Below are 27,958 nucleotides of genomic sequence, written 5' to 3' on the forward strand. Positions count from 1 at the left end.
ACAGCAGCAATCTAAGTAGTGCTATCAAGAATAACAGAGGCAAGTTTCCTGAGCTGTATTTAATGATAAAAAATGATCTGTGCTAACCACGGCATCCACATGACAGAAACTTAAATGTCAAAAATCAACATAAAATGATGATTTATAGAATTTATAGAATAGTTAGGGGTGGAATCATTAACAGCAGTCCTGCTTGCCTGATGATAACACCTTTGTGCCTTTACAATGTACAAAGTTATCAGCCCTCAAAGCAGATTTTCATTTAGTACCTTAAAACTGAGTTTTCCACACCTACCTCACCACTGAACACTCGTGATATTATAATGTAGAGAAGGAGCAGCCACAGGCATGTGTAAATGTTGCAAGTGCTAGGATTAAAGCTGATTAAAAATGGCTCAACATAAAAATGCTGTGAAAAACAGTCAATATAATAGTTGACTATTAACAAACCGTTACAAGTTTTTCTTTCAATTTTATAAAAAATAAAAATAAGTTCTAGAATGTGATCCTTGTAATAAAATTATAAGATAAATAATGCAGAGCACTCATCGTTACACAGACAACTTTTGTCAATCATTGCAATAGTCAGTAAATGCTGCCAATGGACTGGTATGCAAAATCACTGGGTGTTCACGCCTTGGTGATCTCTGGTGGAACGTTCTAGTGTTCTTGCATGGAGTGAGCCATGTCACAGCCCCACTCACTGAAGAATGAGATCTGGATATAGAGTGTGGGGCTCAGGTATCTATGACACATGATCTGCTAGGTTTAGGACTACAGAACCGAGACCTACAAATAGCATATTTTCAACAGACTTGGATCCAAAAGGTTTTCATAGATAAAAATCCCACCTGCATCAGCTTGGTGTCATGTCCAGTGTAGACAACTATTCCATGAACCCACTGTGTATTTCTCAATTGAGCGCCTCGAAGAAGAATCTGATCTGCTCCCAGGGGAACAGTGCTATGACAGATTATGTTGACATTAGAAACGACATTTTCCAAAACGCTTAAGAATTCTACAGCCACTATATAGTTCCAAGAAAGGTCCTGTTATGAAAATAACCCTTCTTACATTTTACTTTATTTCTAGAAAAGAAGTAATTTTCCTACCAATAAGAATAATCTTCTTACACAAGGACAGCTGGAGGGAAGCATTTCAGTTGCTTCTTCTTACCACCAAAGCAGCCATTTCCTACAACTTCATTATCCAAGACAGTAGGCAACAGTATGGAATTCAGAGGCTCATTCTCAAACCTGTTGAAGACTTTTCCTGATTTAGCAAGTCCACTTAGGGTTCTGAGATATTTGAAAGTAGTGAGATTAGGGGATCTGTTCCCCCTCCTCCACCTTCCTTTAAATTAAAAATAGCTTTGTGCACAATAAAGATTCAAAAAAATACACAAGGTAAGATAAATACACAGATCTCATCATATACTTGCACTGCCATCCCTGCCCTCCAGAGATTAAGTCTCTGTATTAAAATCTCTAGGACATTCATTTACCGTATTTGAAGATCAGTCTTCCAAGAACTGTGAATAAAATCGTAAGCGTCTAAAAGTCTTAAACACTCCTCTGAAATGATAGCAAATTGAGGCTCTCCATTCCATATGATTTAAACTACATCTTTCATGAATAAGGGTCAAGCGGGGCCTTTTGTGGGTTTTTTGCAAGGCTACCCACTATGGTAGGCTGTGGGTTGATACAACCTCTCATAGAGCTATCAGAAGGCTACAAGCTATCGCAAATATAGTGGGATTCTTAATGGAAACGTACTACATAAAATCTAATGGCTCAAAGATTCCTATCACTACTGCTTCGTTTTACTGATTAAAAAAAGCAAAAAAAAAAAGTCAAATATAAATAAAAATTCATAAAATAAAAATTCCAGAAAAAGGAAGAGGCAATTCCCCCAAGAAAACTCTCCAGAAACACAGAATTTATTTGTCAGAGGACACAAATAGAGACTGAAGCTTTCATTTCTGGTGGATTTTTATAATCCAGTAAGTGTCTAAGGCTAGTAGTAGCTTGGGCCTGGGACCTTCTTTTAGGAACTACACAAATGTCACTGGCTCAGATGAAATCAATCGAGATAGATGGGTAATGACAGCACCTGAAGCCTTCTACTTAAGTAAGTAAATTCTTAGGAATTAGTGTATTCCAATTTAGTCAAAGAACACAGCAACTATATCTCTCATTCTTCATGTACAACAACATGCCTTTCAGACCCATCTTAAGATCTGGGGTGCACTTCAGGGATGGGAGGAGTCCTCAGGCCTAAAGCAGGTTTCCAAGAAGTTCTTGGGAAGCTGCTGGATTATGCTCTGGGGCACATATGTGCCAACTGTTTCTCACATATCCGATGGGGTATAACATGGCAACTGGCACCTCAGCACTTGTGGTGTGCATTGATCGGAATTAGCTACAAACTCTTCAAAAGAAAAAAAATGCTTTTCAATTACAAGGACTCAACAAGAATGAGTTATTAATTTTTCATCAGAGCTGGAATGCCAAAGTCTCTGGCATTAGACAATGACCCTCATCCTTAATGGCATCAAACTACATTAATTCTAAACTAAGCGGCTCTAAGAGCACTGGGTAATCACTGTAGAAGTCAAATGTGCTACAGGCACAAAGATACTGAAAATCTGTTTCCACCTTTCATGTAAATTGAAGCATATTATATAAATGCTATCTGTACCCCAAATCTTGGCACCATCATACAAAGTTTCTCCTTCACTGTGTGGATTTGCTTGGCATCGATCTGCTGGGGAACTGATAAGAAATGGAAGCTGGCCAGTTAGGAACGTCAGGCTACAGAAACACATTACTTGTATAAAAGTCCAAATCTATCATTAGTCTATGTTCATGGAAAGATCACTCTGTGAAAAATTTAGAACAATATATAATTACTTCAAAAATTACAGGAAAACTTTTGGTGGATCTGAATGAGGATGACAGTTCAGGGTACTCAAGTGTCCTTTAGAATTCAAATACTGTAATAATGGAATTACAAAATACTGAAAGCACCGATAATCTCTCAAGCTGGTGGCGTGAGCTAGTGCGCTTAGCTGCATTTAGTTGGCCACTACAAATGCCTAGTAGGAAAGGAGAAGGGAAGCAGAGGAGACCCCACCCTTCCTGCCAAGTTCTGCCCCATTTCTCTGCTCCCCTTTGTAACAGAACTCCTTGAAAAAGTTGTCTATTTTTCAACTCTTCTTCTGTTATCTCAAACCCACTCTCATGAGGCTCTGCCTGTCCTAATAGAGTTCAAGGATCTCCACTTGCTAGATCCAACTGTTAATTCTCAGACTCACTGTATTTGACTTCATGGTACTTGACCATAAGCAACATGTGACCCACTTTAGTCACTCCCTCTGCCTTGGTACGGTTTCTTCACTCTCTCGGTTTCCATGCTACCAACTTGATCTCAGTCTGTTTTGCTGGTAACTCCTCTCTTCCCAACCTTAATGCTGGCGAGTCTTAGGACAGCCCTTTCCACTTTTCTAACTATACCCTTTCACCCTTGGTGATGGCTTTAAATATCTATACCAACTACTTCCAAATTTATCTCATGAACCCGGACCTCTAGCACAAATTCCAGGCTTATATGTTTAACTGCCTCCTGACGTCTCTGTTTGGACATCACAAACTTATTAAGTCCCAAACTGAACCGCTGACATTGCCCCTTGAAACACTTCAGTGGATCCCCATTTCACTCAGAATAACACCCTTACAATGGCCTACAAAGCCTTGCATGGTCTGGCCCACTATTCTCTCTTAGCCCTTCTTCTACTACCCTCTTCCTTGGTCATTCCACTCCACACACACTGGCAACTCTGCTGTTCCATAAATACTCCAGGCACTTCCCCGCTTTCAGATGATGTAACCATACAGCTAATAATTTGCACTGTCTATTCCTTCTGTCTAGAATCTTCTCCCTCCAGATATTCAAATGGCTGACTTCCTCATCTCCTACTCACCTTTGCTCAAATATTACCTTCTCAATGAAGCAACATTTTACCTTCTGCAACCTCACTAACTAAAAGTGATTCCCTCCCAAGAACTCCCAATCTATTTTATCCTGGGCCATTTTTTCCAAAGCATTTATCACTTTCTAACATGGTATAAAATTTTTTATTTGTCATTTTATTGTTTGTCTGTTTGCCCTTCCCTTACTGCAAGAAAGTTAGCTCTCAAGGTCAGGCAGATTTGTCTGCTTTGTCCATTGCTGTCTCCTTAACATCTGCAACTGGCCTGGCCTGCTGGGTACAGGTTGAATGGATGACGGAAGAGGCAGGAAACAGGAGGGGAGGGGAGGGGAGGGAAGGGAGAGGGGTAGGAAGCAGGTATAAAAGATGACTACAGATAACATGGCCTAGAAAAGAGCATATGCAATTACACAGAGAAGACAAGAAATTATCCAGCAAATTAACCCCTGTGGGTAGAGTCTGAACTCCTTGAGGCATCTAGAGATTACAAGAAAGCACCTGGGCCATGGAGACTGACAGTTAAGCCTATAAGGTAAGTATTCTGGCCAAAGAGGAAACCACTAAACAATGCGCCAGAAGCTTGGCATATCCGTGAAAATATCCAGCTCCTAGGCTGGCAGGAACCCTGGGGAAGTCTTCAGCTATACCATGTGTACAGGGTTAAGAGCATTTTCACAAAAGAACTCTGGGTAGAATACAGAAATGCTTAAGAAAAAGGGTTTGGATTATCAAACTCAGAGTACAAGAAAATGTGTACCTAGGTCAACAATACCCTGCAACACAGTGACTTCTGTGTTTTTATGAAAACCGATTTTACATACCTGTGTCCATCAAGCCTTATGTTTCCAACAAAATCGTAGAGATGTCTGTTTGGACTTTCACACTCAATTCTGCCAGAAATTCTCATCAAACTGTCAATGTCTTTTATATCTGATGTTGCTGGTAAGCCCTGTTTAGAAATTTTTAAATAAGCAAAGAAAATATTAAATAAGTTGTATGTGGGAGGGAGCAAGGAATTCTGAATTCATCCACACCTTAAGATCTAAGAGATCCCACGGTTTTATAAGCAATTATCCCCCCACCCCTTTGTCAAATCGAAATTAGGGGATAACTTCCTCTCTACTTGAACATATATGTTTTTAGCAGAACAGGGCAGCTTTTGTGAAAACTCTAAAATATCTTAAAGAGATTATAAACTAGCCTCCGAAGATATTTTGAAATAAGTCCTCAAAGAACTGTTTGCTTCCAAAAATAAAACTACTATTTAGCATTATACAGTCTAAATCTGTCTGCTGAAGCTCCAAAAGGGAATGCAAAATAACTAGAATCTATACCCAAAGACAGTAGTTACGTTTTTGTTCTTTTAGTTCACTGAGAAGGAAAACTCCAAAACAGTTCCTCCCTCTGGCCACCTACAACTGGCTGGAATTGAGCAGCCCTCACTTCCTGTGGCAGGTTGAGTTCAGGTGCTGTGAGGACGACCTGCTTCTACCACAACCCAACCTTCCCACATGTCATTTTCACTATTTGTCTAGAACCCAAGAGAATACATTTTTTTAGTGTCCCTTTTAAAACTTTAAAAACCGTACAGTGACTTTCTATTAGGAGTAGTATGAGAAATAAATAGAGAAATCTAACCGATTCCCTGAGATTAGTGAGAATTTTAGAACAGCAATGGAAACTGTGTCTTTTCCATATGTCAAAGCAAAATAATATGGGCCAGGAGAACAGAAAAATAAATAAGTTAACACACATGAAAGCACTTAGAGCTACTGATGCTATCATCAGAGTGTTGGCTATAACAGAAAGTGTTAAAAATATTACAGAATAGTATCTATATGATGGACCACATTTAATTAGGCAAGTAAAACTGAATTTTCCATAATATTTAACTATTTCAGTTTATAAAACCACTTCATTGTGGCTCAATGAGGAAATATTTGCAAGTAGACAGAACTGTCTCAACTCAAGACAATAATACTAAGAAATAAAGCTATAGGGGTTCAGAAGGAGCCTCCTCAAAATGTGTCACTTTTGGAGCTTCCCTGGTGGCGCAGTGGTTGAGAATCTGCCTGCTAATGCAGGGGACACGGGTTCGAGCCCTGGTCTGGGAGGATCCCACATGCCGCGGAGCAACTAGGCCCGTGAGCCACAACTACTGAGCCTGCGCGCCTAGAGCCTGTGCTCTGCAACAAGAGAGGCCGCGATAGTGAGAGGCCCGCGCACCGCGATGAAGAGTGGCCCCCGCTTGCCACAACTGGAGAAAGGCCTCGCACAGAAACGAAGACCCAACATAGCGAAAAATAAATTAATAAATTAATAAACTCCTACCCCCAACATCTTTAAAAAAAAAAAAAGTGTCACTTTTGCATGAGGATTATTTTGAGCTACAGGCAATGGAGATCCTGAGGGTTCAAGAGAAACTACTGTCCTTCCCTTAACTACCTAGAAGAATTTAAATTGGGGATTTTTCCCAGAGAAAAGTTATTACCAGAGATAAATTTTATTTAAGTGGACCCATCCATCTGGTAGGGCAAACACCTAATTACCAAACATCTGCTCTTCTTATCATCCTATGAATGACCCTCCTGTCCTTGGAAGCCCCAGGACACTTATCCCATTCCTTACCTCAGAATGGCATGTATACCTCATTCTACCTTTCTGTTTCTGAGCCTCTCATGCGTGTGGGGTTCCTATACGTATGAAATTAAATTTGATTTTCTCCTGTTAATATGTCTCATGTCCATTTAATCCTTAGACCAGCCAGAAGAATGTAGAAGGGTAGAGGGAAGTTTTCTTCCTCCCCAGCAAAGCTCTCAATTCCATGTAAGAGAACAGCAATAATTATATAAACCTATATTAGATCTTACCTGTCTAATTTTCAAGTTTGTTTCACCATCTAAGTTGGATGTTTCAATGTAGCACATGGCCTGCGGCTCACTGTTTTTTAAAATTGAAAAGCACAAAGATTTAGTGGGGGAAAGAAAGCATACTAATAACTTATTTAAATGCTCAGACTCACTGAAGCCTTTCATTCTAAACAAAGGTTTAGTCGCCTAGTTTCTTGATGTCTTTCATTCTAACCACAAAATGCTGTGAGGCAGACCCCATGCATGAAAACTCATGGATCAGATGTGCAGCCAGCAGGACCCCAAAGCAACTTCCTGACAATTAGTACTGATCTTTAAGATAATGTAAATAATTAGATTTGTCACATTTTACTTAAATTGTTCATCATATAGACACAACACAGACTGTATCTGAAATGTAGAGCAGTTTTGTGTCCATATATATCTTTAGCTCAAAAATATCAAGTGAGATTTCATGCTCATAGCCCACATGTAAATTGATTAAGCGGTGGATTAGAAAATTCCAGATTATTGCTTCTATAAACTTGCATTTACATGTTCAGATTGTATTGTACTGCATCTTTAGAAACGATGAATAGGATCATATGAACCATAATATTTACATTTCAAGGCTACTTTAAAAAAACTGTATGAACAGATTTTACAATGAAAGTGGATATACACTTTCTTCCCCCTATTTTTTCTGTTTTATTTCTTAAAGTTGCTTCAGAGATTTGCATGGCAGCTAAAAGCTAAAACTAAAATTAGCCAACTTGGCTATGTTGTTCCTTGACCTGAAACTAGGAGATACATTCTATGGGTCCCCACCAGAGTGTTTCAGTCAAGTTTGGTACACAATGACTGGTATAAGGGGCCCATGCTCTCCAGTTTTATCACAGGTACACACCCGTGACTGTCGTATAACCTGACCCTTCACGTGCTGACTTTGCTTGCTCAGCAATTACAGACAGGTGAGTTTGCAGCCCAACTGTATAACTGATCCTCAGCTATAAGGAAAAGCATTTTGAAGTTAAATTAATCTTATTAGCACTTGCTTATATAAAAAGCCCAATTAATTAACATCCTATAAGTAATTATGAATGTAATTTCTGATAAGCATGGGTACTCACAGTTAGAGATTTCTAAGTCACTAACACCTGGAATTTTCTAATCAACTTCCAATTTGTACATGTGTAAAGCAGACGATTCTGAGTTTCAGAAATGAGCACACAGCTTAGTTTTATGGCTTGAAGACTTGTGAAAAGTACTGAAACACATGGTCATTAATCAAATATTTTACAGATTCATTTTAAAGTAACTTTGCAAGTTCTTTAATTTTTCTCTATGGGCTTTTTTTTTTCCCTTCCATAAAGGCTGATACTTTTTCCCAACCAAGTTTTGGGAAAACACGTTTTTCAGTATTTATATCTTCACTCTATCAATTAAATAAGGTTTAATTTTTTATTACTGTCATGATAGTAATTTGGTTTTGGCAATTGCTCCCAATTTGTAATTTACTTACATATACATTTGAAATAAAAATGGTTTATAAAACCAGTATAAAACACATCTGATAATACAGAAGCATGATGACAAACAAATGTTAAATGAACAATGCCAATTCCATATTTTGACAGTGAAATGCATTAAATTTCTACTGCTCAATATAACCAAGGCCATTCTCATATCAAAATAAGACTAACGTTCTAATTCTATCTTTTTTTGCCCCACAAAATAAGGTCCTTTTCTAGGACCTTAAATGGCTAGGAAGTTAGAAGCTTAAATAGCTGGCTTCTATTTGAAGTGGTGCAAATAAAATATACATCCAAATTCAGAACTTTCTTAATCTCTTAAGACAACTGTTACTGAATAAGTTCTTGACAATACTATGAAAAGGCAGCAAGAAGTCTCAGACAAGGAATCATGCTAGATAATAATTATTTCAGCAAATTATGATGACATTCAAAACACAAACTAGAGAAGGGCAAAGCAGGCTTTTTGATTAGTACGTGGAAAAATGAAACAAGATGCATATCACAATACAGACACTAGTAGACAGCTGAAATATATCAGAGTAACGTGCATTTTGTCACTAGTTACAAGTGGGATAAAAACTGATCCCAAAGCATGCGGTACCAAATGTACAACATCCAGCTTTGTGCAGGGGGTCCTCTGTAAACCCTATACAAGCCCAAATTATAGCATAACTGCTGAAGGGATTCTATTGAACTTAGAGAAAATTTCAAATTTAAGACATGTTTAAAATTGTAAAAAATTCTCGATAACTGTCTTTCATGTAAATCTTAACATTGTGCAAAACAATATCCTGGAGAGGTAATAAATTAAGCCTTGGCATTTAGCCAAGTTGTTAAATATGAATATAGCGTAATGATGCACAGGCAATTACAATCTACCTTTACTGGCGCGCCTCAAGGACTCTGACTCCTATTGATAACAACAGGAGCTGCATTTGCCCACTTGAGGGAGGAACGTCAATCAACAATGTATTCAAAAAAGGCCTTTGAAACATCTGTGAAACATCCATCACCAAGAAGTGTAAAATGTTTGTGTTTTAACGGAAGAGATACAGAGCTCAACCACCTCTGGGTGCAAACTGTTTTCTGGTGTAGGGTGAGGATCCACATACACACATCCTGTACAACTCAGTATTTCTAACCTTGAGGACAAGCTGATGAGATCTGCTGGGAGGTGTTCCCCATTGGTCACTTTCACTATTTCCCCTACTGCCACCTACAGGTCCCAGTTCAAAATAATTAAAACGGAAAGAAATGAATAACAGAGAAAAACAAACAAACAAATGGACAAAAGAGACAGAAGGTTTGAAATTATTATAGAAAATAATACATGTTAATAACAATGTCTAATGCCAATTTTTTCAAAACTCATTTTGATCAGGTCTAAAGGCACAAGAAAACAGAATATTTAAGGATCATTTATTTGCTTTTAAGCCCAATTTTCAATTTTTAATGCAGAAGCTTTTGAGTTCTAAAGTTTTACTCACAAGCATATCTTAGCAAATTAAATAAAAACATTTTTTTTTACAGAGAGCTACTTTATCTTATAGATTTTCCTTTCTCCAATTCCTCACTCTCTTGCCATCTCTTACATGTCCACTCCTACCCAAGAAGAAAAGAAATAATGGTGGAAACTATTCTTAGGCTTTTGAGAAACAAAGTATACTATATTATTTCTCCCCCTACACCCACTCTAAAAAAAAACTTTGTTAAAGTTTCCTGATTCCAAAACATTTTCAAAGTTAACTGCATAAATATCTTAATAAATTTAATGTAAAGCTGCAAGGGCATGGATCTTGGGAAGTTAGAAGTCATAACTGCAGCCTTTTGAATTATTTAATAATAAAGTCTTGGTAATGAATTGTCTTGGGAGGGTAAGCCTTTGAATTCAGTAGAAAATTTTCAGAGAAGGTATGAAACAGACATGCCAGGAACCTGTTTGGAATTGAATTAGTAGCTTGAGTTATTTTACTGTATTTTATACTTTCTAAACCCATATATGTATTTTTTGTTATATGGTAAAATTTCAGTTTCTTCATTTCAAAATGAAAATCAATGAAACACAGTAACTTTCAACCATGTTCATGCTTTAATTTCAAACTACTTCAAAGAACAAGCAATACTAGCAATTAATAATTTTTTAAAAATCAGAAATTAAAATATCATAAATTGTTGTTTATGCTTTTTGCATTTAGCATGGTGCTCACTTGCCGGTGAAAATCACCATGTCATTATTTTGATAGTGGACAGTGTAGTATACTGAAGATACTAGATTAGTATCTAGTTGGAATTAGTATCTAGTTGGAATTCCAATTAGTTGGAAGTTAGGTATTCCAACCCTGACCTAGTCACTGGCTAAAGTGAAATGACCGAAAATAAGAAAAGTCAAAATTCCTCTTTCTGTTAAATGATGGCAAAAGCTTCTACCTACTTCTTAAGGCTAATGTAAGTTCAAAAGGGCCAAGTAATGCAAAAGCCTTTTGAGAAAAAAAAAATTTTAAAAAACCAACAAAAAACCCCCTGAAAGGTGGTATTTTTGCCACTTGGATAGAACTATTTAACAGCACAAGCTTCATACTTTACTTTGATTCTATTATAACAAAAAACAATGAATCAGATAATATTTTTAATTTTTAAATGATTATTTGAATCATCTTTGAAGAAGTTAATCATGGTGGATGCTATATTAAGATACAGAAACTATTCTCATCTACCATTATTGATAGTCACCACTAAATGTTTTTAATGCTGAGAAAATAAATCCTGTAAAAATGTTTTAGAGTTTAAGAAATACAAGCACAAGAGCTTATTGGGAGTCTGGATTGGATAGAGGCAGACAAAAAATATTTTGAAAACTTTCAACTTAGAATTAAATATCAAGTCAAGGCAGTATAGTCAATGATCTTCATATTTTTGAGCATAAAAAATGAAAATTATAATTAATGTTTCAGCATATGATGGTCTTTATGGTAAGTTATGTCTCTATGAAAAGTTTAATCAGAAAAATATCAATAGTTTCTGAAATTGCTGGAATGCTTTACTATCCTTTTGAACTTTGTTATATGACATTCAGATGGTCCATCATCCATTAAATTTATCAAACTTTTACTTAGTATCACCAAGTGTACATCGTTCTGTTGGTTAGCCATTCTTAAAACTTAAATGAAAGATTATCAATTTAAACAGAAAGGAGAATCAGGGAGTTACTTCAACTACCTGTAGACTTACTTCTATAAACATCTGGCGAACTCTTACTTGCTCAATTAAGTTTCACTAACTTGTCATAAACTCAATCAGTTTAAATAATGACCTGATTAAACACATTTTGAAAAAAGGACACGTTCATATTTATATGTGGATTTTACAAATAAAACTGTCCAAGGAAATGGTGATAAACAACCTCTAAAATAGTAAAAACATTTTTCTTAATTTATATTAGGACTAGTTTTACAGTTTTTAAACCTAAAACCATTTGAAAGTCACATTCTTTAAAGTGTAACAGTGCCATATGTTCTGAATACTAATTCATGACTATCTTAAATATCAGCAAAACAAAAATTATCTAAATTCAGTAATGGAAAGAACTTAAAAGAAAGAGCAAAGTGCTTTAATTTTTTGGTTGGAAGAGTATAATATTTCAAAAGATATGATGATAAAAAAGAAATCATTTATCCATTTTCTTGTACCAATGCACCATAAAGATTGAGAAACGTGGAGGGATACACGAATGCATCATAAAGGAATTTATCATGAACAAGCATTACAAGATAAAATCAACAGAACCCAATCCATGTATTATATAAAATAAATGATAGGAAATCTTACAAGAGTTAGTAGTCTACACAAACAGATATGGATACATCCATAGGGACAGTAGACTATTAAATGTAATTATAATTTCTGAATTATAAAGTATAGTACCTATCACTTATTCTATATGGCAAACATGAAAGAGTCCTTTAAATCCAATCAATTTTTAACATTTAATTCAAAATCATTAGAGAGGTTTAAAATTCTTCGTTTATTCCTTATTTCCTTGGATAAATCACAAGGTCAATGCAGGGTAGAGAAACCATCCTCTACACTGTTTGAGCATCAGTAGGTATCTCTACCTTGATGAGAGAAGTACAGTGTCAGCAGGTATATACTCTTTGCCTTTTATTATAACTATATCTCCAACATTTACCTGAAAGAAAACTGGGAATCGGTTAATTATCTGCATTGAAAATAGTTACAAATATACAACCCATTGTATTTAAGCATAGAATACAGTAAAAATGGTTATTGGTAAACAAGAACCACTTATCTTCACAAAATGGCATAAAATTATTTAGGAGTGAGGCCAAGGATGGGGCAATCCTTTAAAAAACAAACATTGTATCTTTATTGTACCGGCTATATAACCTAGCTTAATAGAAATAAATTTTATCCATTCTGTCCACTTAATTGGCATCTCATCTTCCCATTATTCTCTCCCTATGACATAAAAATAAAAAGGAGGAATTTACCAAATGAAACCTTCACTCTGTTTAAGGAAATCTCAAAACTACTGGAAAGACTATCATATGTATATATATGATACTACTCCTCAGATGACCTTAGTTATAATTCATAATTTAGAGAGGAAGAAAATGACTCTTCGATTCTAAGTTATTTCCCAAGATCACAGAGGAAGAGCTTAGACTCAAACCCACATCTGACTGTCTGCAAAGCCTGATTTTGCATAAGCAAATATAATGAAACAATCACTGTATTTTAAATTAAAAAAAAAAAAAACAGCTTAGTCTCTTTCTCATTTTACTACCTGTTAGCATTTTTGTGAGCATGGTCTGAAGACAAATTAAAGATAAACTATGTCCAGAAACTCAGAAGTAATTTAAGGGATAGGTTTGTCACAGAGCTTTTGGCAAACTAATTAACAAGTTGGCTTGCTGACCAAATTCAGCAAGTTACACTGATGGCCACACTCCCATTATATTATGAAAGCTGCCCTCACTTTTAGTAGCCAAATGATCCTAAAAGCACGTCTTAATAATTAATCAGGAAAAGAAAAAGCCCTTTTTTTTGGGGGGGGAGCTTAAAGCCTTTTTGTTCTCTCCCCTCCCTAATTTTCCTTGAACCCCCAAATAACACTTTACTTGGAGGGGAGGGGTGGGAGAGAATGATGTCTTCAGTGGGAATCACAATATGAGACAGCCCCCTGTGGTTTACTTATATACTGGGGGAGGAACAGGTTAGGCAAGGTTGGAGGGGACTGTCTCATCTACGGTATGTATGCTGGTTATCCAGGTAGGGAAACTCTGAATGCCTTGATTTGAAAGAGGTTTATTTCAGATGAAATCTGGATTATCTCAAATTGACAAATTGTCAGGGATCTTGGAATCGAACACCCCCTTCCTCAAAAAAGGGCAAACTGGGAAAATAAAAAAACAGCGAGTATAGGTATAAACTAGCCCCTAAAATAATGTGTTGTGATAGTATTCTGATAGCACCCACTGAAAGCAAGATAAAAAGAACAAAGTTCTCTGCAGCCAGAGCACTTAGAGAGAATGCTACCCAGGTTACCATTTAATTGCTCCTTAATCACCTTCTGTGTATTAAGGTTTGCTCTCCCATCAGACTGTATGCTTTATAAAATCAGGATATTTGTCTATATTACAGTGTTAGGGATTTTCATAAGTCAGTTAGAGTCTAATTGTACAGTTTTCCAACACTTTATTCACTGTAAGACAAAAGAAAGCCTTACGGTTATTAAACTGAAGACTAAAAGAAAATATTAGCCTCTTATATGGTCTAACGGGTTCCCCCAGTGGCTTCGGAAAACCAAGGGCTCACTGAATGCTAAAGTCGTTCTCACGGCACTGTGAGGAGAGCAGGGAACTTACAGCCTCCTTCTGATGCCTATGTTTTAGCTCACTTTCTCAAACACCTCTTTCTTTTTGGGTTCTAAGCTCCTAATGTGGCATTCATTCCCATTTCCAGCCCGGTGTGTGCATGGGAACAGACAAGAGAAAGTCAAGACGGCAAAAATTCTTTGACCACGTGTTCTAGTTGGAGGAACATCATATGACAAAGCAGTTTTAGTCCCCAAAATACTGAAGTTAAAAAAACATTTAGGGCTTCAGGTCACTACCTTGAGCCTTCTGAAGTCATTGACATTAGTAATTACAATTGAGGATTATGAAAAAGGGTAAGCTTATTGAACTGTAACAGACTGACTGAAAATCTGATTTGTCCAATTGCAGGCCCCAGTATATTTATTTCTATTTTTACTGAGGAATTTTTGTAGATGTGAATTCTTAATCCAGAGAAATATATTTCATGGTGGAAACTTCATGCATTAAAGCAGCTATATAGAGTGACTTTTACACATGCAGGAAGCCCACCACTACATGTTTTTCTACAGAACCAGAAAAATGTGTCAATTCTAAGATTCTTCACCTAAATTCTATCCTAAGCAACTATCTCAAAAACATATGAACAGTCTCAGCTGCATCTCAAGCTTAAGAACTGATTTTTGTGGTAATGAAGACAGCTGTTTACTTTCAAGAGTGGAGATGCAATGCCTTGTATAGGGCCTTTTTTTTCATTTTTATTGGAGTAGAGTTGATTTACAATGTTGTGTTAGTTTCAGGTGTACAGCAAAGTGAATCAGTTATCCATATACATATATCCACTCTTTCTTAGATTCTTTTTCCATATAGGCCATTACAGAGTATTAAGTAGTTTCCTGTGCTATACAGTAGGTCCTTCTTAGTTATCTATTTTATATATAGGGCTTTGTAATTGTAACACTTTCTCAGAAAACCAGATACTGGCAACTTAATCTCGTGCAACAGATCAGTAACTGGAGGGATGAACTGTTAGTGTCTGGGAGCTGAAGTCTGCCCATCTGTGAATGGCTGGATGGACACTGCAAATTTGTAGGTCTTCTGAGAAACATTAAAAAGCAACCTCAGTAGCCACACACTCAGAAAGACCAAGAAAGAAAGAACGCTGAACTAAAGCCCATTTGCACTAAGGTTTACCATATTACATTGGCATGTGAATCAGACTGTTGGTTTTGGTTTATTGATTTTATTTTTAAATGCACAAAATATTACATAAGCTAAAGAAAAGACTTGCCTTATAATCTGGCTAACACAACAAGCCAGCCTGCCTTCACACCTGTCCACATAGTGTTCAATAAACCATTTTTACATAGCCAGCATCTTAGGGTACACCGTCCCGTTCTTTTCACCTCTGATTATTCTATGACACAGGAATCCTCATATGTCCTGCTTGCTATTGTGAGCTCACTGCTTGGCACATACACTCAATAAGTATTTGTTGAATGATGGTATAAAATTTTTCTGTGTTGCTACAGTATTTGAAATGACAGCTTTTACTTGTCACAATGTAGAATGTCATTATTTATAAATGCTCTTTCTATTGTTGGATATCCTCATATTCTAACTTTTCACTGTTACAAATAATGTTAATTGATAATTATTATACATGTACAGGTATCTCCCTACTTTATGATTATTTTCTTGGGATAGATTCCCAGAATCTTCTTCTTTTTTTTTTTTTTTTTGGTGGTTGTCAATATGAAGACCTAAATTGCTAATCCACAATAATATGTGAATAAAATACTTCATAAAAATTCTGAAATACAAGTTTTTTTCCTTGACTAGATAGCAAATGAGGCCTCAATAACGTTTAAATTTGCAACTTTTATTATTAGGTTGAATATTATACTGAGTCTGGTTGCTTATTATATTTCTTCTTACTTTTTGCCAGCTTATATTTCCTATCTAGATAACGATTTCAATCTTTTGTCATATTTGGTGCAAATATTTCTATATTCTCTCTGCTTATTTGCGTGATGTGTACTAGTTTTAAATTTTATATAATCAAATTCCATAGATTCTTGAGATTTTGATCTTGTTCTCCTCCAAATATTTATTAAGGTCTTTATTCTATTTGTATGTTTTTCAAAAACAATGTTTCAACATTTTCTTCTAGCCAGTTGAAATTTATTTTAGCACAGGCTGTGTCTTAGATATGAAACTGTATTATTCCTGAAACTGCTAATCTGTGGTCCCAACATGATTTACTAAATAATCCTTTAATCCGTGATTTTTGCCTCCTTTATCAAATATTAAATAGGCTTTATTTCAGGGCATCCTATTCTATTTTATGCTTTTCATCAATGTATATTTTTGCAACAGATTCACGCATTTTAATAAATTTTGCTTACCATTTTACTTATATTTAATCCTCACACTGTTAATTTTCCAAAACATTCTTCTATTTTCTCAACTGTTTATTTTTGAAATTACAATGAATAATTTAGTCAACTCTTGAGGAAAAAAAAAGATAATTTCCCTGATTATACTACATCATTACTTTTGAACAAGTGGTACTGTTTTTCTAGGAATTTGTCTTTTTGTGAAACTTTACACATTTGTCTTTTTGTGAAACTTTAACACCTAAATATTTTATGTTTTCCTTGCAATGGTCATATATATATTTCAAGTTTACCTGTAAGCATCCCACATGCCACCAGGAATGAGATCTCTTTTTCACTGTGTTTTTCTAAATTGCTATTGCTGAAAAGAGTGAAGTCAATTTCTGAATATTTATCTTGAATTCATCACTGAACCAACTTTTATTAATTCTAATTAATTAAGTATCTACCTCTAGTTATTAAGTAACATCAGCTCATTTTGGCTGGATGATTTTTGGCAACACCTTAAATTCTACCCCTCTGTATTTCGAAGTGGGATGCTCAGCGAAAATGTGGCACTCATCTCCAAGACAACTGAGAATGCTACCTCTATGGAAAATCATGGGCTGGTAATTTAATTTTTTTCTCTGTGGAAAATTGAAAAAGTAAGTTAAAATAATCCAATCAATCTTGGAATAATGACTATCTATTAGGAAAATAAAACATCTTAACAGGTTAATTTTAGGGGGAACTAGTAGATGGTTATCTCCTGACTTTACAACTGTTTATTTTCTAAGCAAGCACTCTAGGTAAGAAGAAACTGATATCAATTTATTAGGATATGCACTTATGTTAATTACCCTGACAAACCTAGTAAATGAAACACATTTATAATAAAATTCAATTTATCATACTTGATTATATCCTACTTGTCTTGGCTCTAAAGTGTTTAAATCCACAAGTACTATACAAGAGCATAAAAGAAACTTTTTTTGAAACAGTCAATTGAGCTTTTTTGTTATTTTTATCTTGCTCTGAAAAAGAGGTGACTATCACAGAAATAAGGAAAGCACAAAGTATTTTCCTCTATGTTACTTTCATGTCAAAGACCAGAGGGAGAGACTAGTGAGTTTTCAAATATCCAGAAAACGAGATGTCAATCTCTATTCTGGCTACTGATTTAAAATAAACAAAGATGTAATTAATTCAGGATGAATCCTGTTCCCTGTGGGAATACAAGGTGACTATGAACATCACAAGGTAGAATCAGGGCATGGCCTTTACCTGGGAAATACTGGAGTGCAAATAAACTGAGTGTGGGTTACACCTCCATTGTACTAGCAATCTCAGAAAACAAAGTCCCCTGGGTAGAATGGCCTCGCCTCCGAAAGTCTCTCACCAAGTTACTAAGGTTATTCACTTGTGGATGACTGGCGATTAAATGGTCTTCCAGAACTAAGGGAGAACTAACAATCATTGCTTACCTTTTGAAATTGAGGTCTGAAAAGCGTACGAATGCTTGGATAACACTTGCTAAATTATGACTCAACTCACTAACTACCATGTTAGAGCTCCTATGAGCAAATTAACTTCTCGATCGGACTGATTTCCAGCTCATTAGAAGATGATATTTAGTTAGTAAGACATTAAAAAAAATGAATTAGTAGTGTGTAAATGCGATTAGTCATGATATATGAATGTGAAGTAAAGTATACAAATGTGAACTATCAGAATCTAATTTTTGTTTTACTTGGACAGTAGATGATTAAAGCAAAAAATTACAACACAAAACAATCCATGGATAAGTGAAATCTAAGAAAACAGTACTCAAAATATACTATGAAAGGAACAAAAAGTTCTAAATATTACTTTAAGGTAATAGTCTTTCTAATATATTGCAAATTATTAAATGGAAGTGACTAACTGAAGATTCCATGTATGTTTACAACATTAATTACTAAATAGCTTTCGTATCAGTGGAATCCTTGACATTTGCTTATATTATATACAAAAATTACATCTACTAGAGTTACCTCTATGCATTTCTTCTCCTGTAACAAAATAAAAATCAATGCATACCTTTTCCCAGTGCACAATTTCCCAAGCACCACTTCTCAAAACTGGAAAGAGAAAAGGTGACAGTTTTAAGAATATTTTTACTACTTATCAAAAGCCAACCTCTGATGAAATGATCATTTTAAATGAATAGCTTCAAATAAATTAACTGGTAACAATTTTTATAGGTTTAAAAACCAATTATGACAGCAAAGATACATAAAATTACACAAAGAAACAACGAATGAACATTTTAGATCTCAAAATAAAATACTATTCTATCTCACTGGCATTGCCAAGGGCTTTCATCAGCACACAAAGGAATCACAGGGGTTGGCTGGAAGTGAAAGCCATAAAAATGCTTGGCAAAGGGAGTGACAAGCTTAAAATTTCAGAAGCCATAACAGTAGCAATGTTAAAAAAGAAAAAAAAAAAGATTTACAAGCATAGCAGGAATGGATTTCAAACTCGGTAGTAAAAATTTAATACATAAACCAGTAGATTAAAAAAATCTGTACCTTTAGCTTTAAAATAATGCAAAATAGCAAATGTTTCTATATTTGGTTTACTGAGAAGAAATAAAAGAAGAGCTACAATTAAATTATGATTGAGGGGTTGATATTTCTCAGTGTTTTATTACTGCTTTGCAACAGTAAAGTTACTCAGTATACCTTTCTTTTATTCCTGCAGTGTGTCTGTGGCATAATACTGAATATGCCAATAGACACTAGCAGATAAAACAAAACAAAAAAGAATAATGTGAAGTAGATAGCGCAGCACGTAGTACTTAAAAGGATTAAGTCAAGGTCAGTCAACAAATTATCCTCACAGTAAATTCCATGAGGGCAAGCTAATATTTACTTTGTTTAACACAATATTCTCTGGAAACAGTACAGTACCTGGCACAAAGCAGCTATTGGGTAATATTTGCAAGATGAATAATTTACAGGCACAAAAACATTAGATTCAGTTTCTTTTGATGTTAGAAGAGATGAAGGCTGAACCCTCTTAAGTAAATCACGATGATGATAATCCCCAAAATGTGCAATAGCAAATCTAACACTAATTACATACCAACAGGTCTGGAAACCAGTGTTACAATATAAATTATTTTAATCTAAATATAATCTCTTTGTGTTCCAAAATTCCCTGAAGCCAGGAGCTGTGTCTTATTCCTTTCTTTATCTTTAGCACTTCACAGCACTCCTGGCCCATAAGACACTCCAGCACTAGTTAAACAGATGAATAAATGCAATAAGGAATATCTTGCAGTGAATTTTGGTGAATCAACCTCATTAATTTAAATAATAATTCCAAGACGAAGAGCTAACACTAAAGTATTTCCAGTAACTATATGACTAAGTTAAAATTCCAATTTTGACAGTATTCATACAGTTAGGGGTGAAGGATCTGAGCACCAGGCATCTAAAACTGATCCCTATATTCTAATACACAAAACTCTAATGCCTGTAGAGTTCACCCAAACTGATGCCAGGAGTAAAACTGCTTGTGGATGTTGCTCCGGGAGTACAAGGGGTTCAGAGCGTCACACTTAAGAGTAAAAAAGCCCTTGGGGAAGTGACTTCCCTGGTGGCGCAATGGTTAAGAATACACTTGCCGGGGCTTCCCTGGTGGCGCAGTGGTTGAGAGTCTGCCTGCCGATGCAGGGGACACAGGTTCGAGCCCTGGTCTGGGAGGATCCCACATGCCGCAGAGCAACTGGGCCCGTGAGCCACAACTACTGAGCCTGTGCGCCTGGAACCTGTGCTCCACAACGAGAGGCCGTGATAGTGAGAGGCCCGCACACAGCGATGAAGAGTGGACCCCGCTTGCCGCAACTGGAGAAAGCCCTCACACAGAAACGAAGACCCAACACAGCCAAAAATAAATAAATCAATCAATAAATTTAAAGAATATGCTTGCCGATGCTGGGGACACAGGTTTGAGCCTTGGTGCAGGAAGATCTCACATGCCCCAGGGCAATTAAGCCCGTGCGCCACAACTACTGAGCCCGTGTGCCACAACTACTGAAGCCCGCATGCCACAACTATGGAAGCCTGTGTGCCACAACTACTGAAGCCCGCGTGCCTAGAGCCCATGCTCCTCAACAAGAAAAGCCACTGCAATGAGAAACCCGTGCACCGCAACGAAGAGTAGCCCCCGCTCGCCGCAACTAGAGAAAGCCCGCGTGCAGCAACGAAGACCCAACTCGGCCAAAAATTAAAAAAAAAAGAACAAATGAGAGCACTTTGCCCTTTAATCACTTAACCCAGTGACTGCGATATTAAGTACTCAGCAAGGAGTGTTGGCAAAGTGCTGTTCAAATCTGTATAACTGACTGACTGGGGCTAAAATCTGCATAAATTTAAATTAGAAAAAAAATCCTGTTTAATAGTATCTGGAGCTCTTCATTGCCGTTTATTTTCTTCTAATTCCACCTCATACAAGTAAACATTCCCACATTGCAATACTTGGGTTTTTAAAAATCAGTTTCCAATATTTGTAAAATCAAGAGGTTTGACATGAAAATGAAGACTTCAGGCTTATCAGCGGAGCTCAGTCAGTTACCGCACTGTGACGTGCGGCATGGACAGCAGTGGCCACCTCTTTCGATGGTGCTCACCACTCCATCGCCATGCCTGTTTGTGGTTTCCTGCTGCTTTATAGGCAGCCTACTTCCCTGTCCTGTATGTAGGACACCTGCCTGGCTCACACTCATGAGGTTTTCCTTTATTAATTGAAGTATAACTTACAACAAAGTGTATAGACCTTACGTATTCCGTTCAATGAGTTTTTTAAAAACTGTAAACACCTGTGAATTCACCACTCAGGACAAGATGCAGAACTCCAAAAAGACTCCTCATACCACTTTACAGTCCATTATCTCATCCCCAGATATAAATTATTTACCGTAAGTTAGTTTTGCATGTCATATGCACTGAATCATATAGTATTTTTGTATTTAAGGTTTCAATCAACATATCTGAGATTCTGTTTAAAAAAATCTTTCTTTCCCCGGTTAAACTGACATGGTACTATGGTGGATCAATTTCTGGACTCTGTATTTATTCCACTGATCAATTTACACATTTTCACACCAATACATACCACCTTGATCATTTTAACTTTATGTTAAGTCTTGAACTTAGGTAGTCTTCCCACATTGTTCTCTTTCAGTACTGTTCGGGCTATTTTGAATTCTTTGCATTTCCATATAAATTTTAGAATTGAACTGTCAATTCTAAAAAAACTCCAAACCCTCCTGGGACTTTGATTTGGGGCTCAAGTGTTTCAATTTATGGACAAGCTACACTTTTCCATTTATTTATGTCTTCATAAATTTTCTCCAATAGGTTTTGGAGTTTACGATGTATGGGTCTTTCATTAGATTTATTTCTTGACATTTGATGACTTTTTTCTTACATTATAAATTGTATTTTTTACTCCATTTTCCAATTAGTCACCGGTAGTATATAGAAATGCGTTAAACTTTCGTACACTGACCTTGTCATCATGTAATTTTGTAAAATTCACTTAGTTCCAGTAGGGTTTTTCTTTGGGGTGGGGGTAGCAATACTTTCTAAGAAACAATTTTGGCTTGTTAACAATGCTGTATTACGGTTTTTGGCAGTTTTATTATGCTCATATGCCTCACTGTTCATCTATTTTTAAGCTCTTCTGCAAAAAAAAAAAAGAAATCTTTGGAAATCATGAATAATTTTTACTACTAAAAATATCCTGTTGATTTTGTGCTCTAAACATATCCAATTACACCTTGTTTTATCTCTTCCACCATGACCAACACTGGCATCCCTACTTCAAGCAACCGTCATCTCCCAACTGGAGGTCTGAATTAGCCTCACCACTAGCTTCCTACATTCACTCTTGATCTCTTTCAAATTTAGTTTCTACAGTATAGCTATAATGACAAAGTACAATGATTTTACATACAATTATGGATTACTATGTATCAATTCATATATCCTTATACACATACATACATATACAACATTAAGTGACTCCTTGCTTAAAACTCTTCGACTGGCTCCCCTTGGCTCATAAAATAAGTCCAAACACCTCGAAGCCCTCTGATGAAGCAGCACCTGCCTAATCTCCATCACCACTTCTGACCACTCCCTCTGCCCCTTCCCCAGGCCCATCGTGCTGAAAGCAACACGCTTTTTCCTGCCTCAAACCCTTTGCACATGTTTCCATGACTGCAACACACTTTCCCTCCGTCCTCACCTAGATCTCAGCTTTAACACTACTTTCTCAGGGGACATTTTTTGACACCTACACCTTTACCACTACCCTCAAGTCTAAATCAGCTTCCTGCACTTCTCCTTCAGAGCACTTATGACAGTTTTACTATATACTTAGTTGAGAGAGGATTTATGTAAGGCTTTCTCCTTCCCCAGACTCCAAAATCTTTGACCACAGGAATATTCTCTATTCTGTTCTCCGCTGTATTTCCAGTGTTTCTGTGCAGCAACACAAAGATGCTCAGTCAATACTTGCTGGATGGAAAGTGGATCCACTGATGTTCCTATGTGTTTGGGCCCATATGAAGCCATAGTAGTAGTTACACAGATTTACTAAAGATACAACCCTGTTCCTTAATAGATCTCATGCGAAAAACAATATATACGCAATGTTTAAAAAATAGCTATACAGGAAAACACTCTGGCATTTCCTCAAAAAGTTAAGCACAGAACTATCATGATACAGAAATTCCACACCTATTTCCAAGGGAACTGAAAACATAATGTTCACACAAAAACCTGTGCACAAATGTTCACTGTATCATTGTTCATAATAGGCAGAAAGTGGAAACAACCCAAATGTCCATCCACCAATGAATGGTTAAACAATAGGGGTAAAGCCATACAAAGAAATATTACTCAGTCATAAAAAAGGAATGAAATGCTGATACATGTGACAACATGGATGACTCTTGAAGATAAGCCAGTCACAAAAGGCTACATGTTGTATGATCTCCTTTATATAAAATGCCCAGAACAGACAAATCCATAGAAATAGAATGTAGATTAGTGGTCATCAGGGGCTCATGAAAGAGGGCAATGGGGATTGACTGCTTATACGTCTGGGGTTTCTTGTGGGGGTGATGAAAGGATTCTAGAATCAGATAGTTGTGTTGGGTGCATAACGCTGTGAATATCCTAAAAAACACTGAACTGTATACTTGAAAATAATGAGTTTTATGGTTTATGAATTATAACTCCAAAAAAAAAAACCAGCTACATAAAATGATGCCAATGAACTATTTAAACATTTGCTTAAAATAGCCTTCTCAGTTTCATAAGTTCCTGAAATGTTTCCAATGTGAGCAGCTGGAAATGGTTACACAACCATTAGATACACTAATGTTCCTGTGTGTTTGGGACATGAATGTCCTCCGATGTCAGCTCTGGGCCACCCCTTCCAGCTCTGTAATCCAAACTAGCCCTCCTTGAAATGCTGCCACTTGGAAGAGACTGGTCAGTTCACATCTGAAAATAGCCCTGAACCACTCTACTGGGTTCCCCTTACAGGATGGAAGTGTCACAGCAGGCTTCCCAAACTCAGCTGACCAGACCATACCAGGGAGTCTGCTCCACCAGGGAGGTTGGAAGCCTGGCCACTTTCACTGAAACCTGGAAAACCATCTGAATCTGCTTCACTTGTCCATCCTCCCCACCTGCTCATCCCCCTCGCTCGGATGGTTTCTCCATGCACATTTGAACCTACCTACGTCCCTCCCCTACCTGACCCTTCTGCACCACCCTCCCTCTGTAAACTAGCCTGTCCTCCTACCATCTCTTAGGGGATGCCTGCCTCCACCCAAACAGTACATCCTCCTACTCTCTTCTCCCCTACGCTCCATCCAAAGGTTTCCTCCATTCATCCCTGAAGACACATACTGGAAACTACGGCTTACTGCAAAAACTGTTATGTCTAAGAAACTTTTAAATACATTTTCAGCCAACAATGTTTTCTAACAAGCTGCAGAATCAATGTATTATTGGCCAAGTCAACTGGAGTTATATAAAGGAAGAGCTGAGATTCTTTCCTCCTCTCATGCCACTTTCTCAAGGTAAGGAATGCTGATGCATCCTCACATACTTTTCTCTAGACAAGCATGCACATATGCATGTTTGTTCTCTTTCTTTTTAAAAATTTATTTCTCTGCAACTTGGTTTTCCACTTAACATGTACTTTCAGGACAAAGCACAGAGACAACCCATTTTTTGAGAAATAATCCCTGGTATGGATGTATCCATTACAAATGGGTCAGATAACTGAACAGACTCACAAGACTCCACAGGGTGTATTCAAGAAAAGTTTTAATCAAGCTAGAGGATATGGTACAGAGGGAAAATGAAAGCCCAGGCAAGCATCAGGGGCCTGAGAAACTCCTAGGCACAGCCCTCCAGGGTCCCTTCTCGTTCACCTCGGACATGGATTTTGAACCTCCATGATATGTATGATAAATATTAATTTCAGGAAAGCCTGGGAAAATGTTTCCAGGGGATCTTTTATACCCCCCAGTCAATTAGACAAGCCAGATTATGTTACAAATTAAACCAGGTAAGCCATCAATCTATATACATCCTTAAACTAAGCAGAGGAAATTTTGGGTGCTTCAGGGGAGTTTCAAACCCTGCAGAGAGCATTAATTCAACAGCTAGTCCATCTCGTCCTTCTTTTTTTTTTTTTTTTTTTGCGGTACACAGGCCTCTCACTGCCGTGGCCTCTCCCATTGCGGAGCACAGGCTCCGGATGTGCAGGCTCAGCGGCCATGGCTCACGGGCCCAGCCGCTCCGCGGCATGCGGGATCTTCCCGGACCGGGGCACGAACCCGTGTCCCCTGCATCGGCAGGCGGACTCTCAACCACTGCGCCACCAGGGAAGCCCTCGTCCTTCTCTTGGCCAAGGTTCAGCATCACAGTTCCAGGTGTCTCTGGGATCAGCACAGAGGTATTCCAGTCCAGCTGTGAAACAACTCTGATTTACACAACAGTTGTATCATAATGTATTCAACTATCCTCTTCTCAATGGAAATTGTGACTTCTACCTTTTTCTACCACCTCAAATAACACTGAAATATATTTATGTAATTGTACTCTATAGGAGAGGAGTCCCAAAGGAGCATTGCTGGCTCTAGGGTATTTGTGTTTGTACTTTTATCAGATACAACCAGATTACTTCCATATGGCAATCTACACTGTCACTAGCAATATATAAAGTTCCACTGACTATAAACTTAGACAAGCACAAACTGTTATCAGTCGCTTGAATTTTGTCAATCTGATGGGTACTTGGTAATTATTCTGAAAGCTACAGTGGCCTAGATTAATCCAAGTGTAAATTACCTTTATGTCCTACACTGAATTAGAATTCTAACTAAGAGTAACATACTTTTGGATGTAGTACAGAACCTTGCCACTCAACAGGTGGTCCAGAGACCTGCAGCATCAGCATCACCTGGAGGCTTCTTAGAACTGAGGATGTTTCTATCCCTTCTACCTTCCACCCCCAATTTCGTTTGTTTTTGATCTACAAAACCGTAACACAGAAATAAAAGCTAGAGGTGCATAGCTTCTTCAAACTTGAGGCTAGACCCATCTTAGGATATAGAGAACAATACAGAATTCTGGTGAAGTTAAAAATCAGCTCACGACATATAAAAGGTTTCTGGGGACTTCCCTCTTGGTGCAGTGGTTAAGAATCCGTCTGCCACTGCAGGTGACACGGGTTCGATTCCTGGTCCGGGAAGATCCCACATGCTGCAGAGCAACTAAGCCTGTGAGCCACAACGACTGAGCCTGTGCTCTAGAGCCCAGGAGCCACAACGACTGAAGCCCATGTGCCACAACTATTGAGGCCCACGTGCCTAGAGCCCGTGCGCCGCAACAACAGAAGCCACTGCAGTGACAAGCCCATGCACCTCAACGAAGAGTAGCCCCCGCTCGCTGCAACAAGAGAAAGCCTGCGCGCAGCAATAAAGACCCAACGCAAAAAAAAAAAAAGGTTTCTGCACAAATCAAGGCTTGGATAAAAGTCAGTCACAATTCATTGTTGTCTTTACTTCTGAACTGGTTCCTAAACATCCAACCATAGAACAGTTACAATAAACCATATCACATGTATTATGCTGGTGACTGAAATAGAAACCTAGTTATTTTTAATCACTGACCTCCTCTAACCCAGCTCTAACCAGGTTTAGAGGAAACAAGAAATGATGCTGGGTCCTTTGCTGAGCTTTTACCTTTCTTAGGCCCAAAGTACACTTACTTCACAACTTTAGAGAAGGTGAGCCATGGAGGAGATGATCAGTGATGCCTGGTGAAGGGAACTGAGAACAAGCTAGGAAAGAATTATGTCAATGGCTTGTCTTATGATGCTTTAACAGCTCTTCCTTTTAAATGCAAATCTCCTCCACCTCTCAGCAGTTCCCCAAACACACCTGCTATAGTTTCCACACTGGCTAATTAGTATGCATGGGAGAGCTCAGATTTTAAACAAATACCTCAAATGTCACCTGTTCTTACTGAGCAGGATGCTACTTAACAGCTTTTTGGTAACGGATTTTCTGTTGAAATAAAAACATTCTGTTAGAGTCCCTTGGGAATTCCCTAATCAAAGGCTCTGGAGAAACTGTCGGTCTTTCAGGACTCAATCAAATGTCGCACACGTACAGGTGCTGGCTGAGGGTCTCGCACTGGCTTCTCTGAGAGAAGCCATCACCACGGTAATCTAACTGGTCTACCATTAAGGACGTTACAGAGAGTCACTGGAGTGTGTGGGGTGTCGTTCCTGGGCAATCAAGCCACTTCTTTTTTTTTGTGGTACGCGGGCCTCTCACTGTTGTAGCCTCTCCTGTTGCGGAGCACAGGCTCCGGATGCGCAGGCTCAGTGGCCACGGCTCATGGACGCAGCCGCTCCGCGGCATGTGGGATCCTCCCGGACCAGGGCGCGAACCCGTGTCCCCTGCATCGGCAGGCGGACTCTCAACCACTGCGCCACCAGGGAAGCCCCAAGCCACTTCCTGAAATAGGTTAACAAAAGGCAAATTATCCAAAAGGATAACGGGCACTACCCTTGTCACAGGACACAGAGAAACCACAGCAAAGGCAGCGTGCTGCAATCCCTAAGTGGCAGGAAGCACTGCAGAGACGCTTTAGTGCATTGAGAAGGCTAAGAGAACCGCTGAGACTACAGTTTTGAACCGGGCAGAGAAGGAAAACCAGCATACCCATATTAAAGCATCAATTCATTCACCATGGAGACCCTTACAGAGACAACTTGAAGGCAA

General features: G+C 37.7%; 1 protein-coding gene across 6 annotated transcripts in view; it reads right to left on the minus strand.

Annotated features, from left to right (window-relative positions):
• Positions 1-27,958, minus strand: part of ATP8A1 (ATPase phospholipid transporting 8A1) — a 235,562-nt gene that overhangs the window by 155,592 nt on the left and 52,012 nt on the right. For 2 of the 6 annotated variants that reach the window (XM_067735836.1, XM_067735834.1), the window contains exons 6-10: positions 18,667-18,707; positions 9,518-9,591; positions 6,862-6,931; positions 4,813-4,940; positions 852-963 (exon numbers count right to left, since the gene is read on the minus strand). In XM_067735836.1, coding sequence (XP_067591937.1) covers positions 852-963; positions 4,813-4,940; positions 6,862-6,931; positions 9,518-9,591; positions 18,667-18,707 — 425 coding nt within the window. Of the gene's footprint in view, positions 1-851; positions 964-4,812; positions 4,941-6,861; positions 6,932-9,517; positions 9,592-12,487; positions 12,562-18,666; positions 18,708-27,958 lie in introns of those variants that run through there. The other 4 variants (XM_067735838.1, XM_067735835.1, XM_067735839.1 and 1 more) reach the window with 3 other exon arrangements.

This window comes from Pseudorca crassidens, chromosome 4, assembly GCF_039906515.1.
Source record: "Pseudorca crassidens isolate mPseCra1 chromosome 4, mPseCra1.hap1, whole genome shotgun sequence".
Lineage (NCBI taxonomy): Eukaryota > Metazoa > Chordata > Mammalia > Artiodactyla > Delphinidae > Pseudorca > Pseudorca crassidens.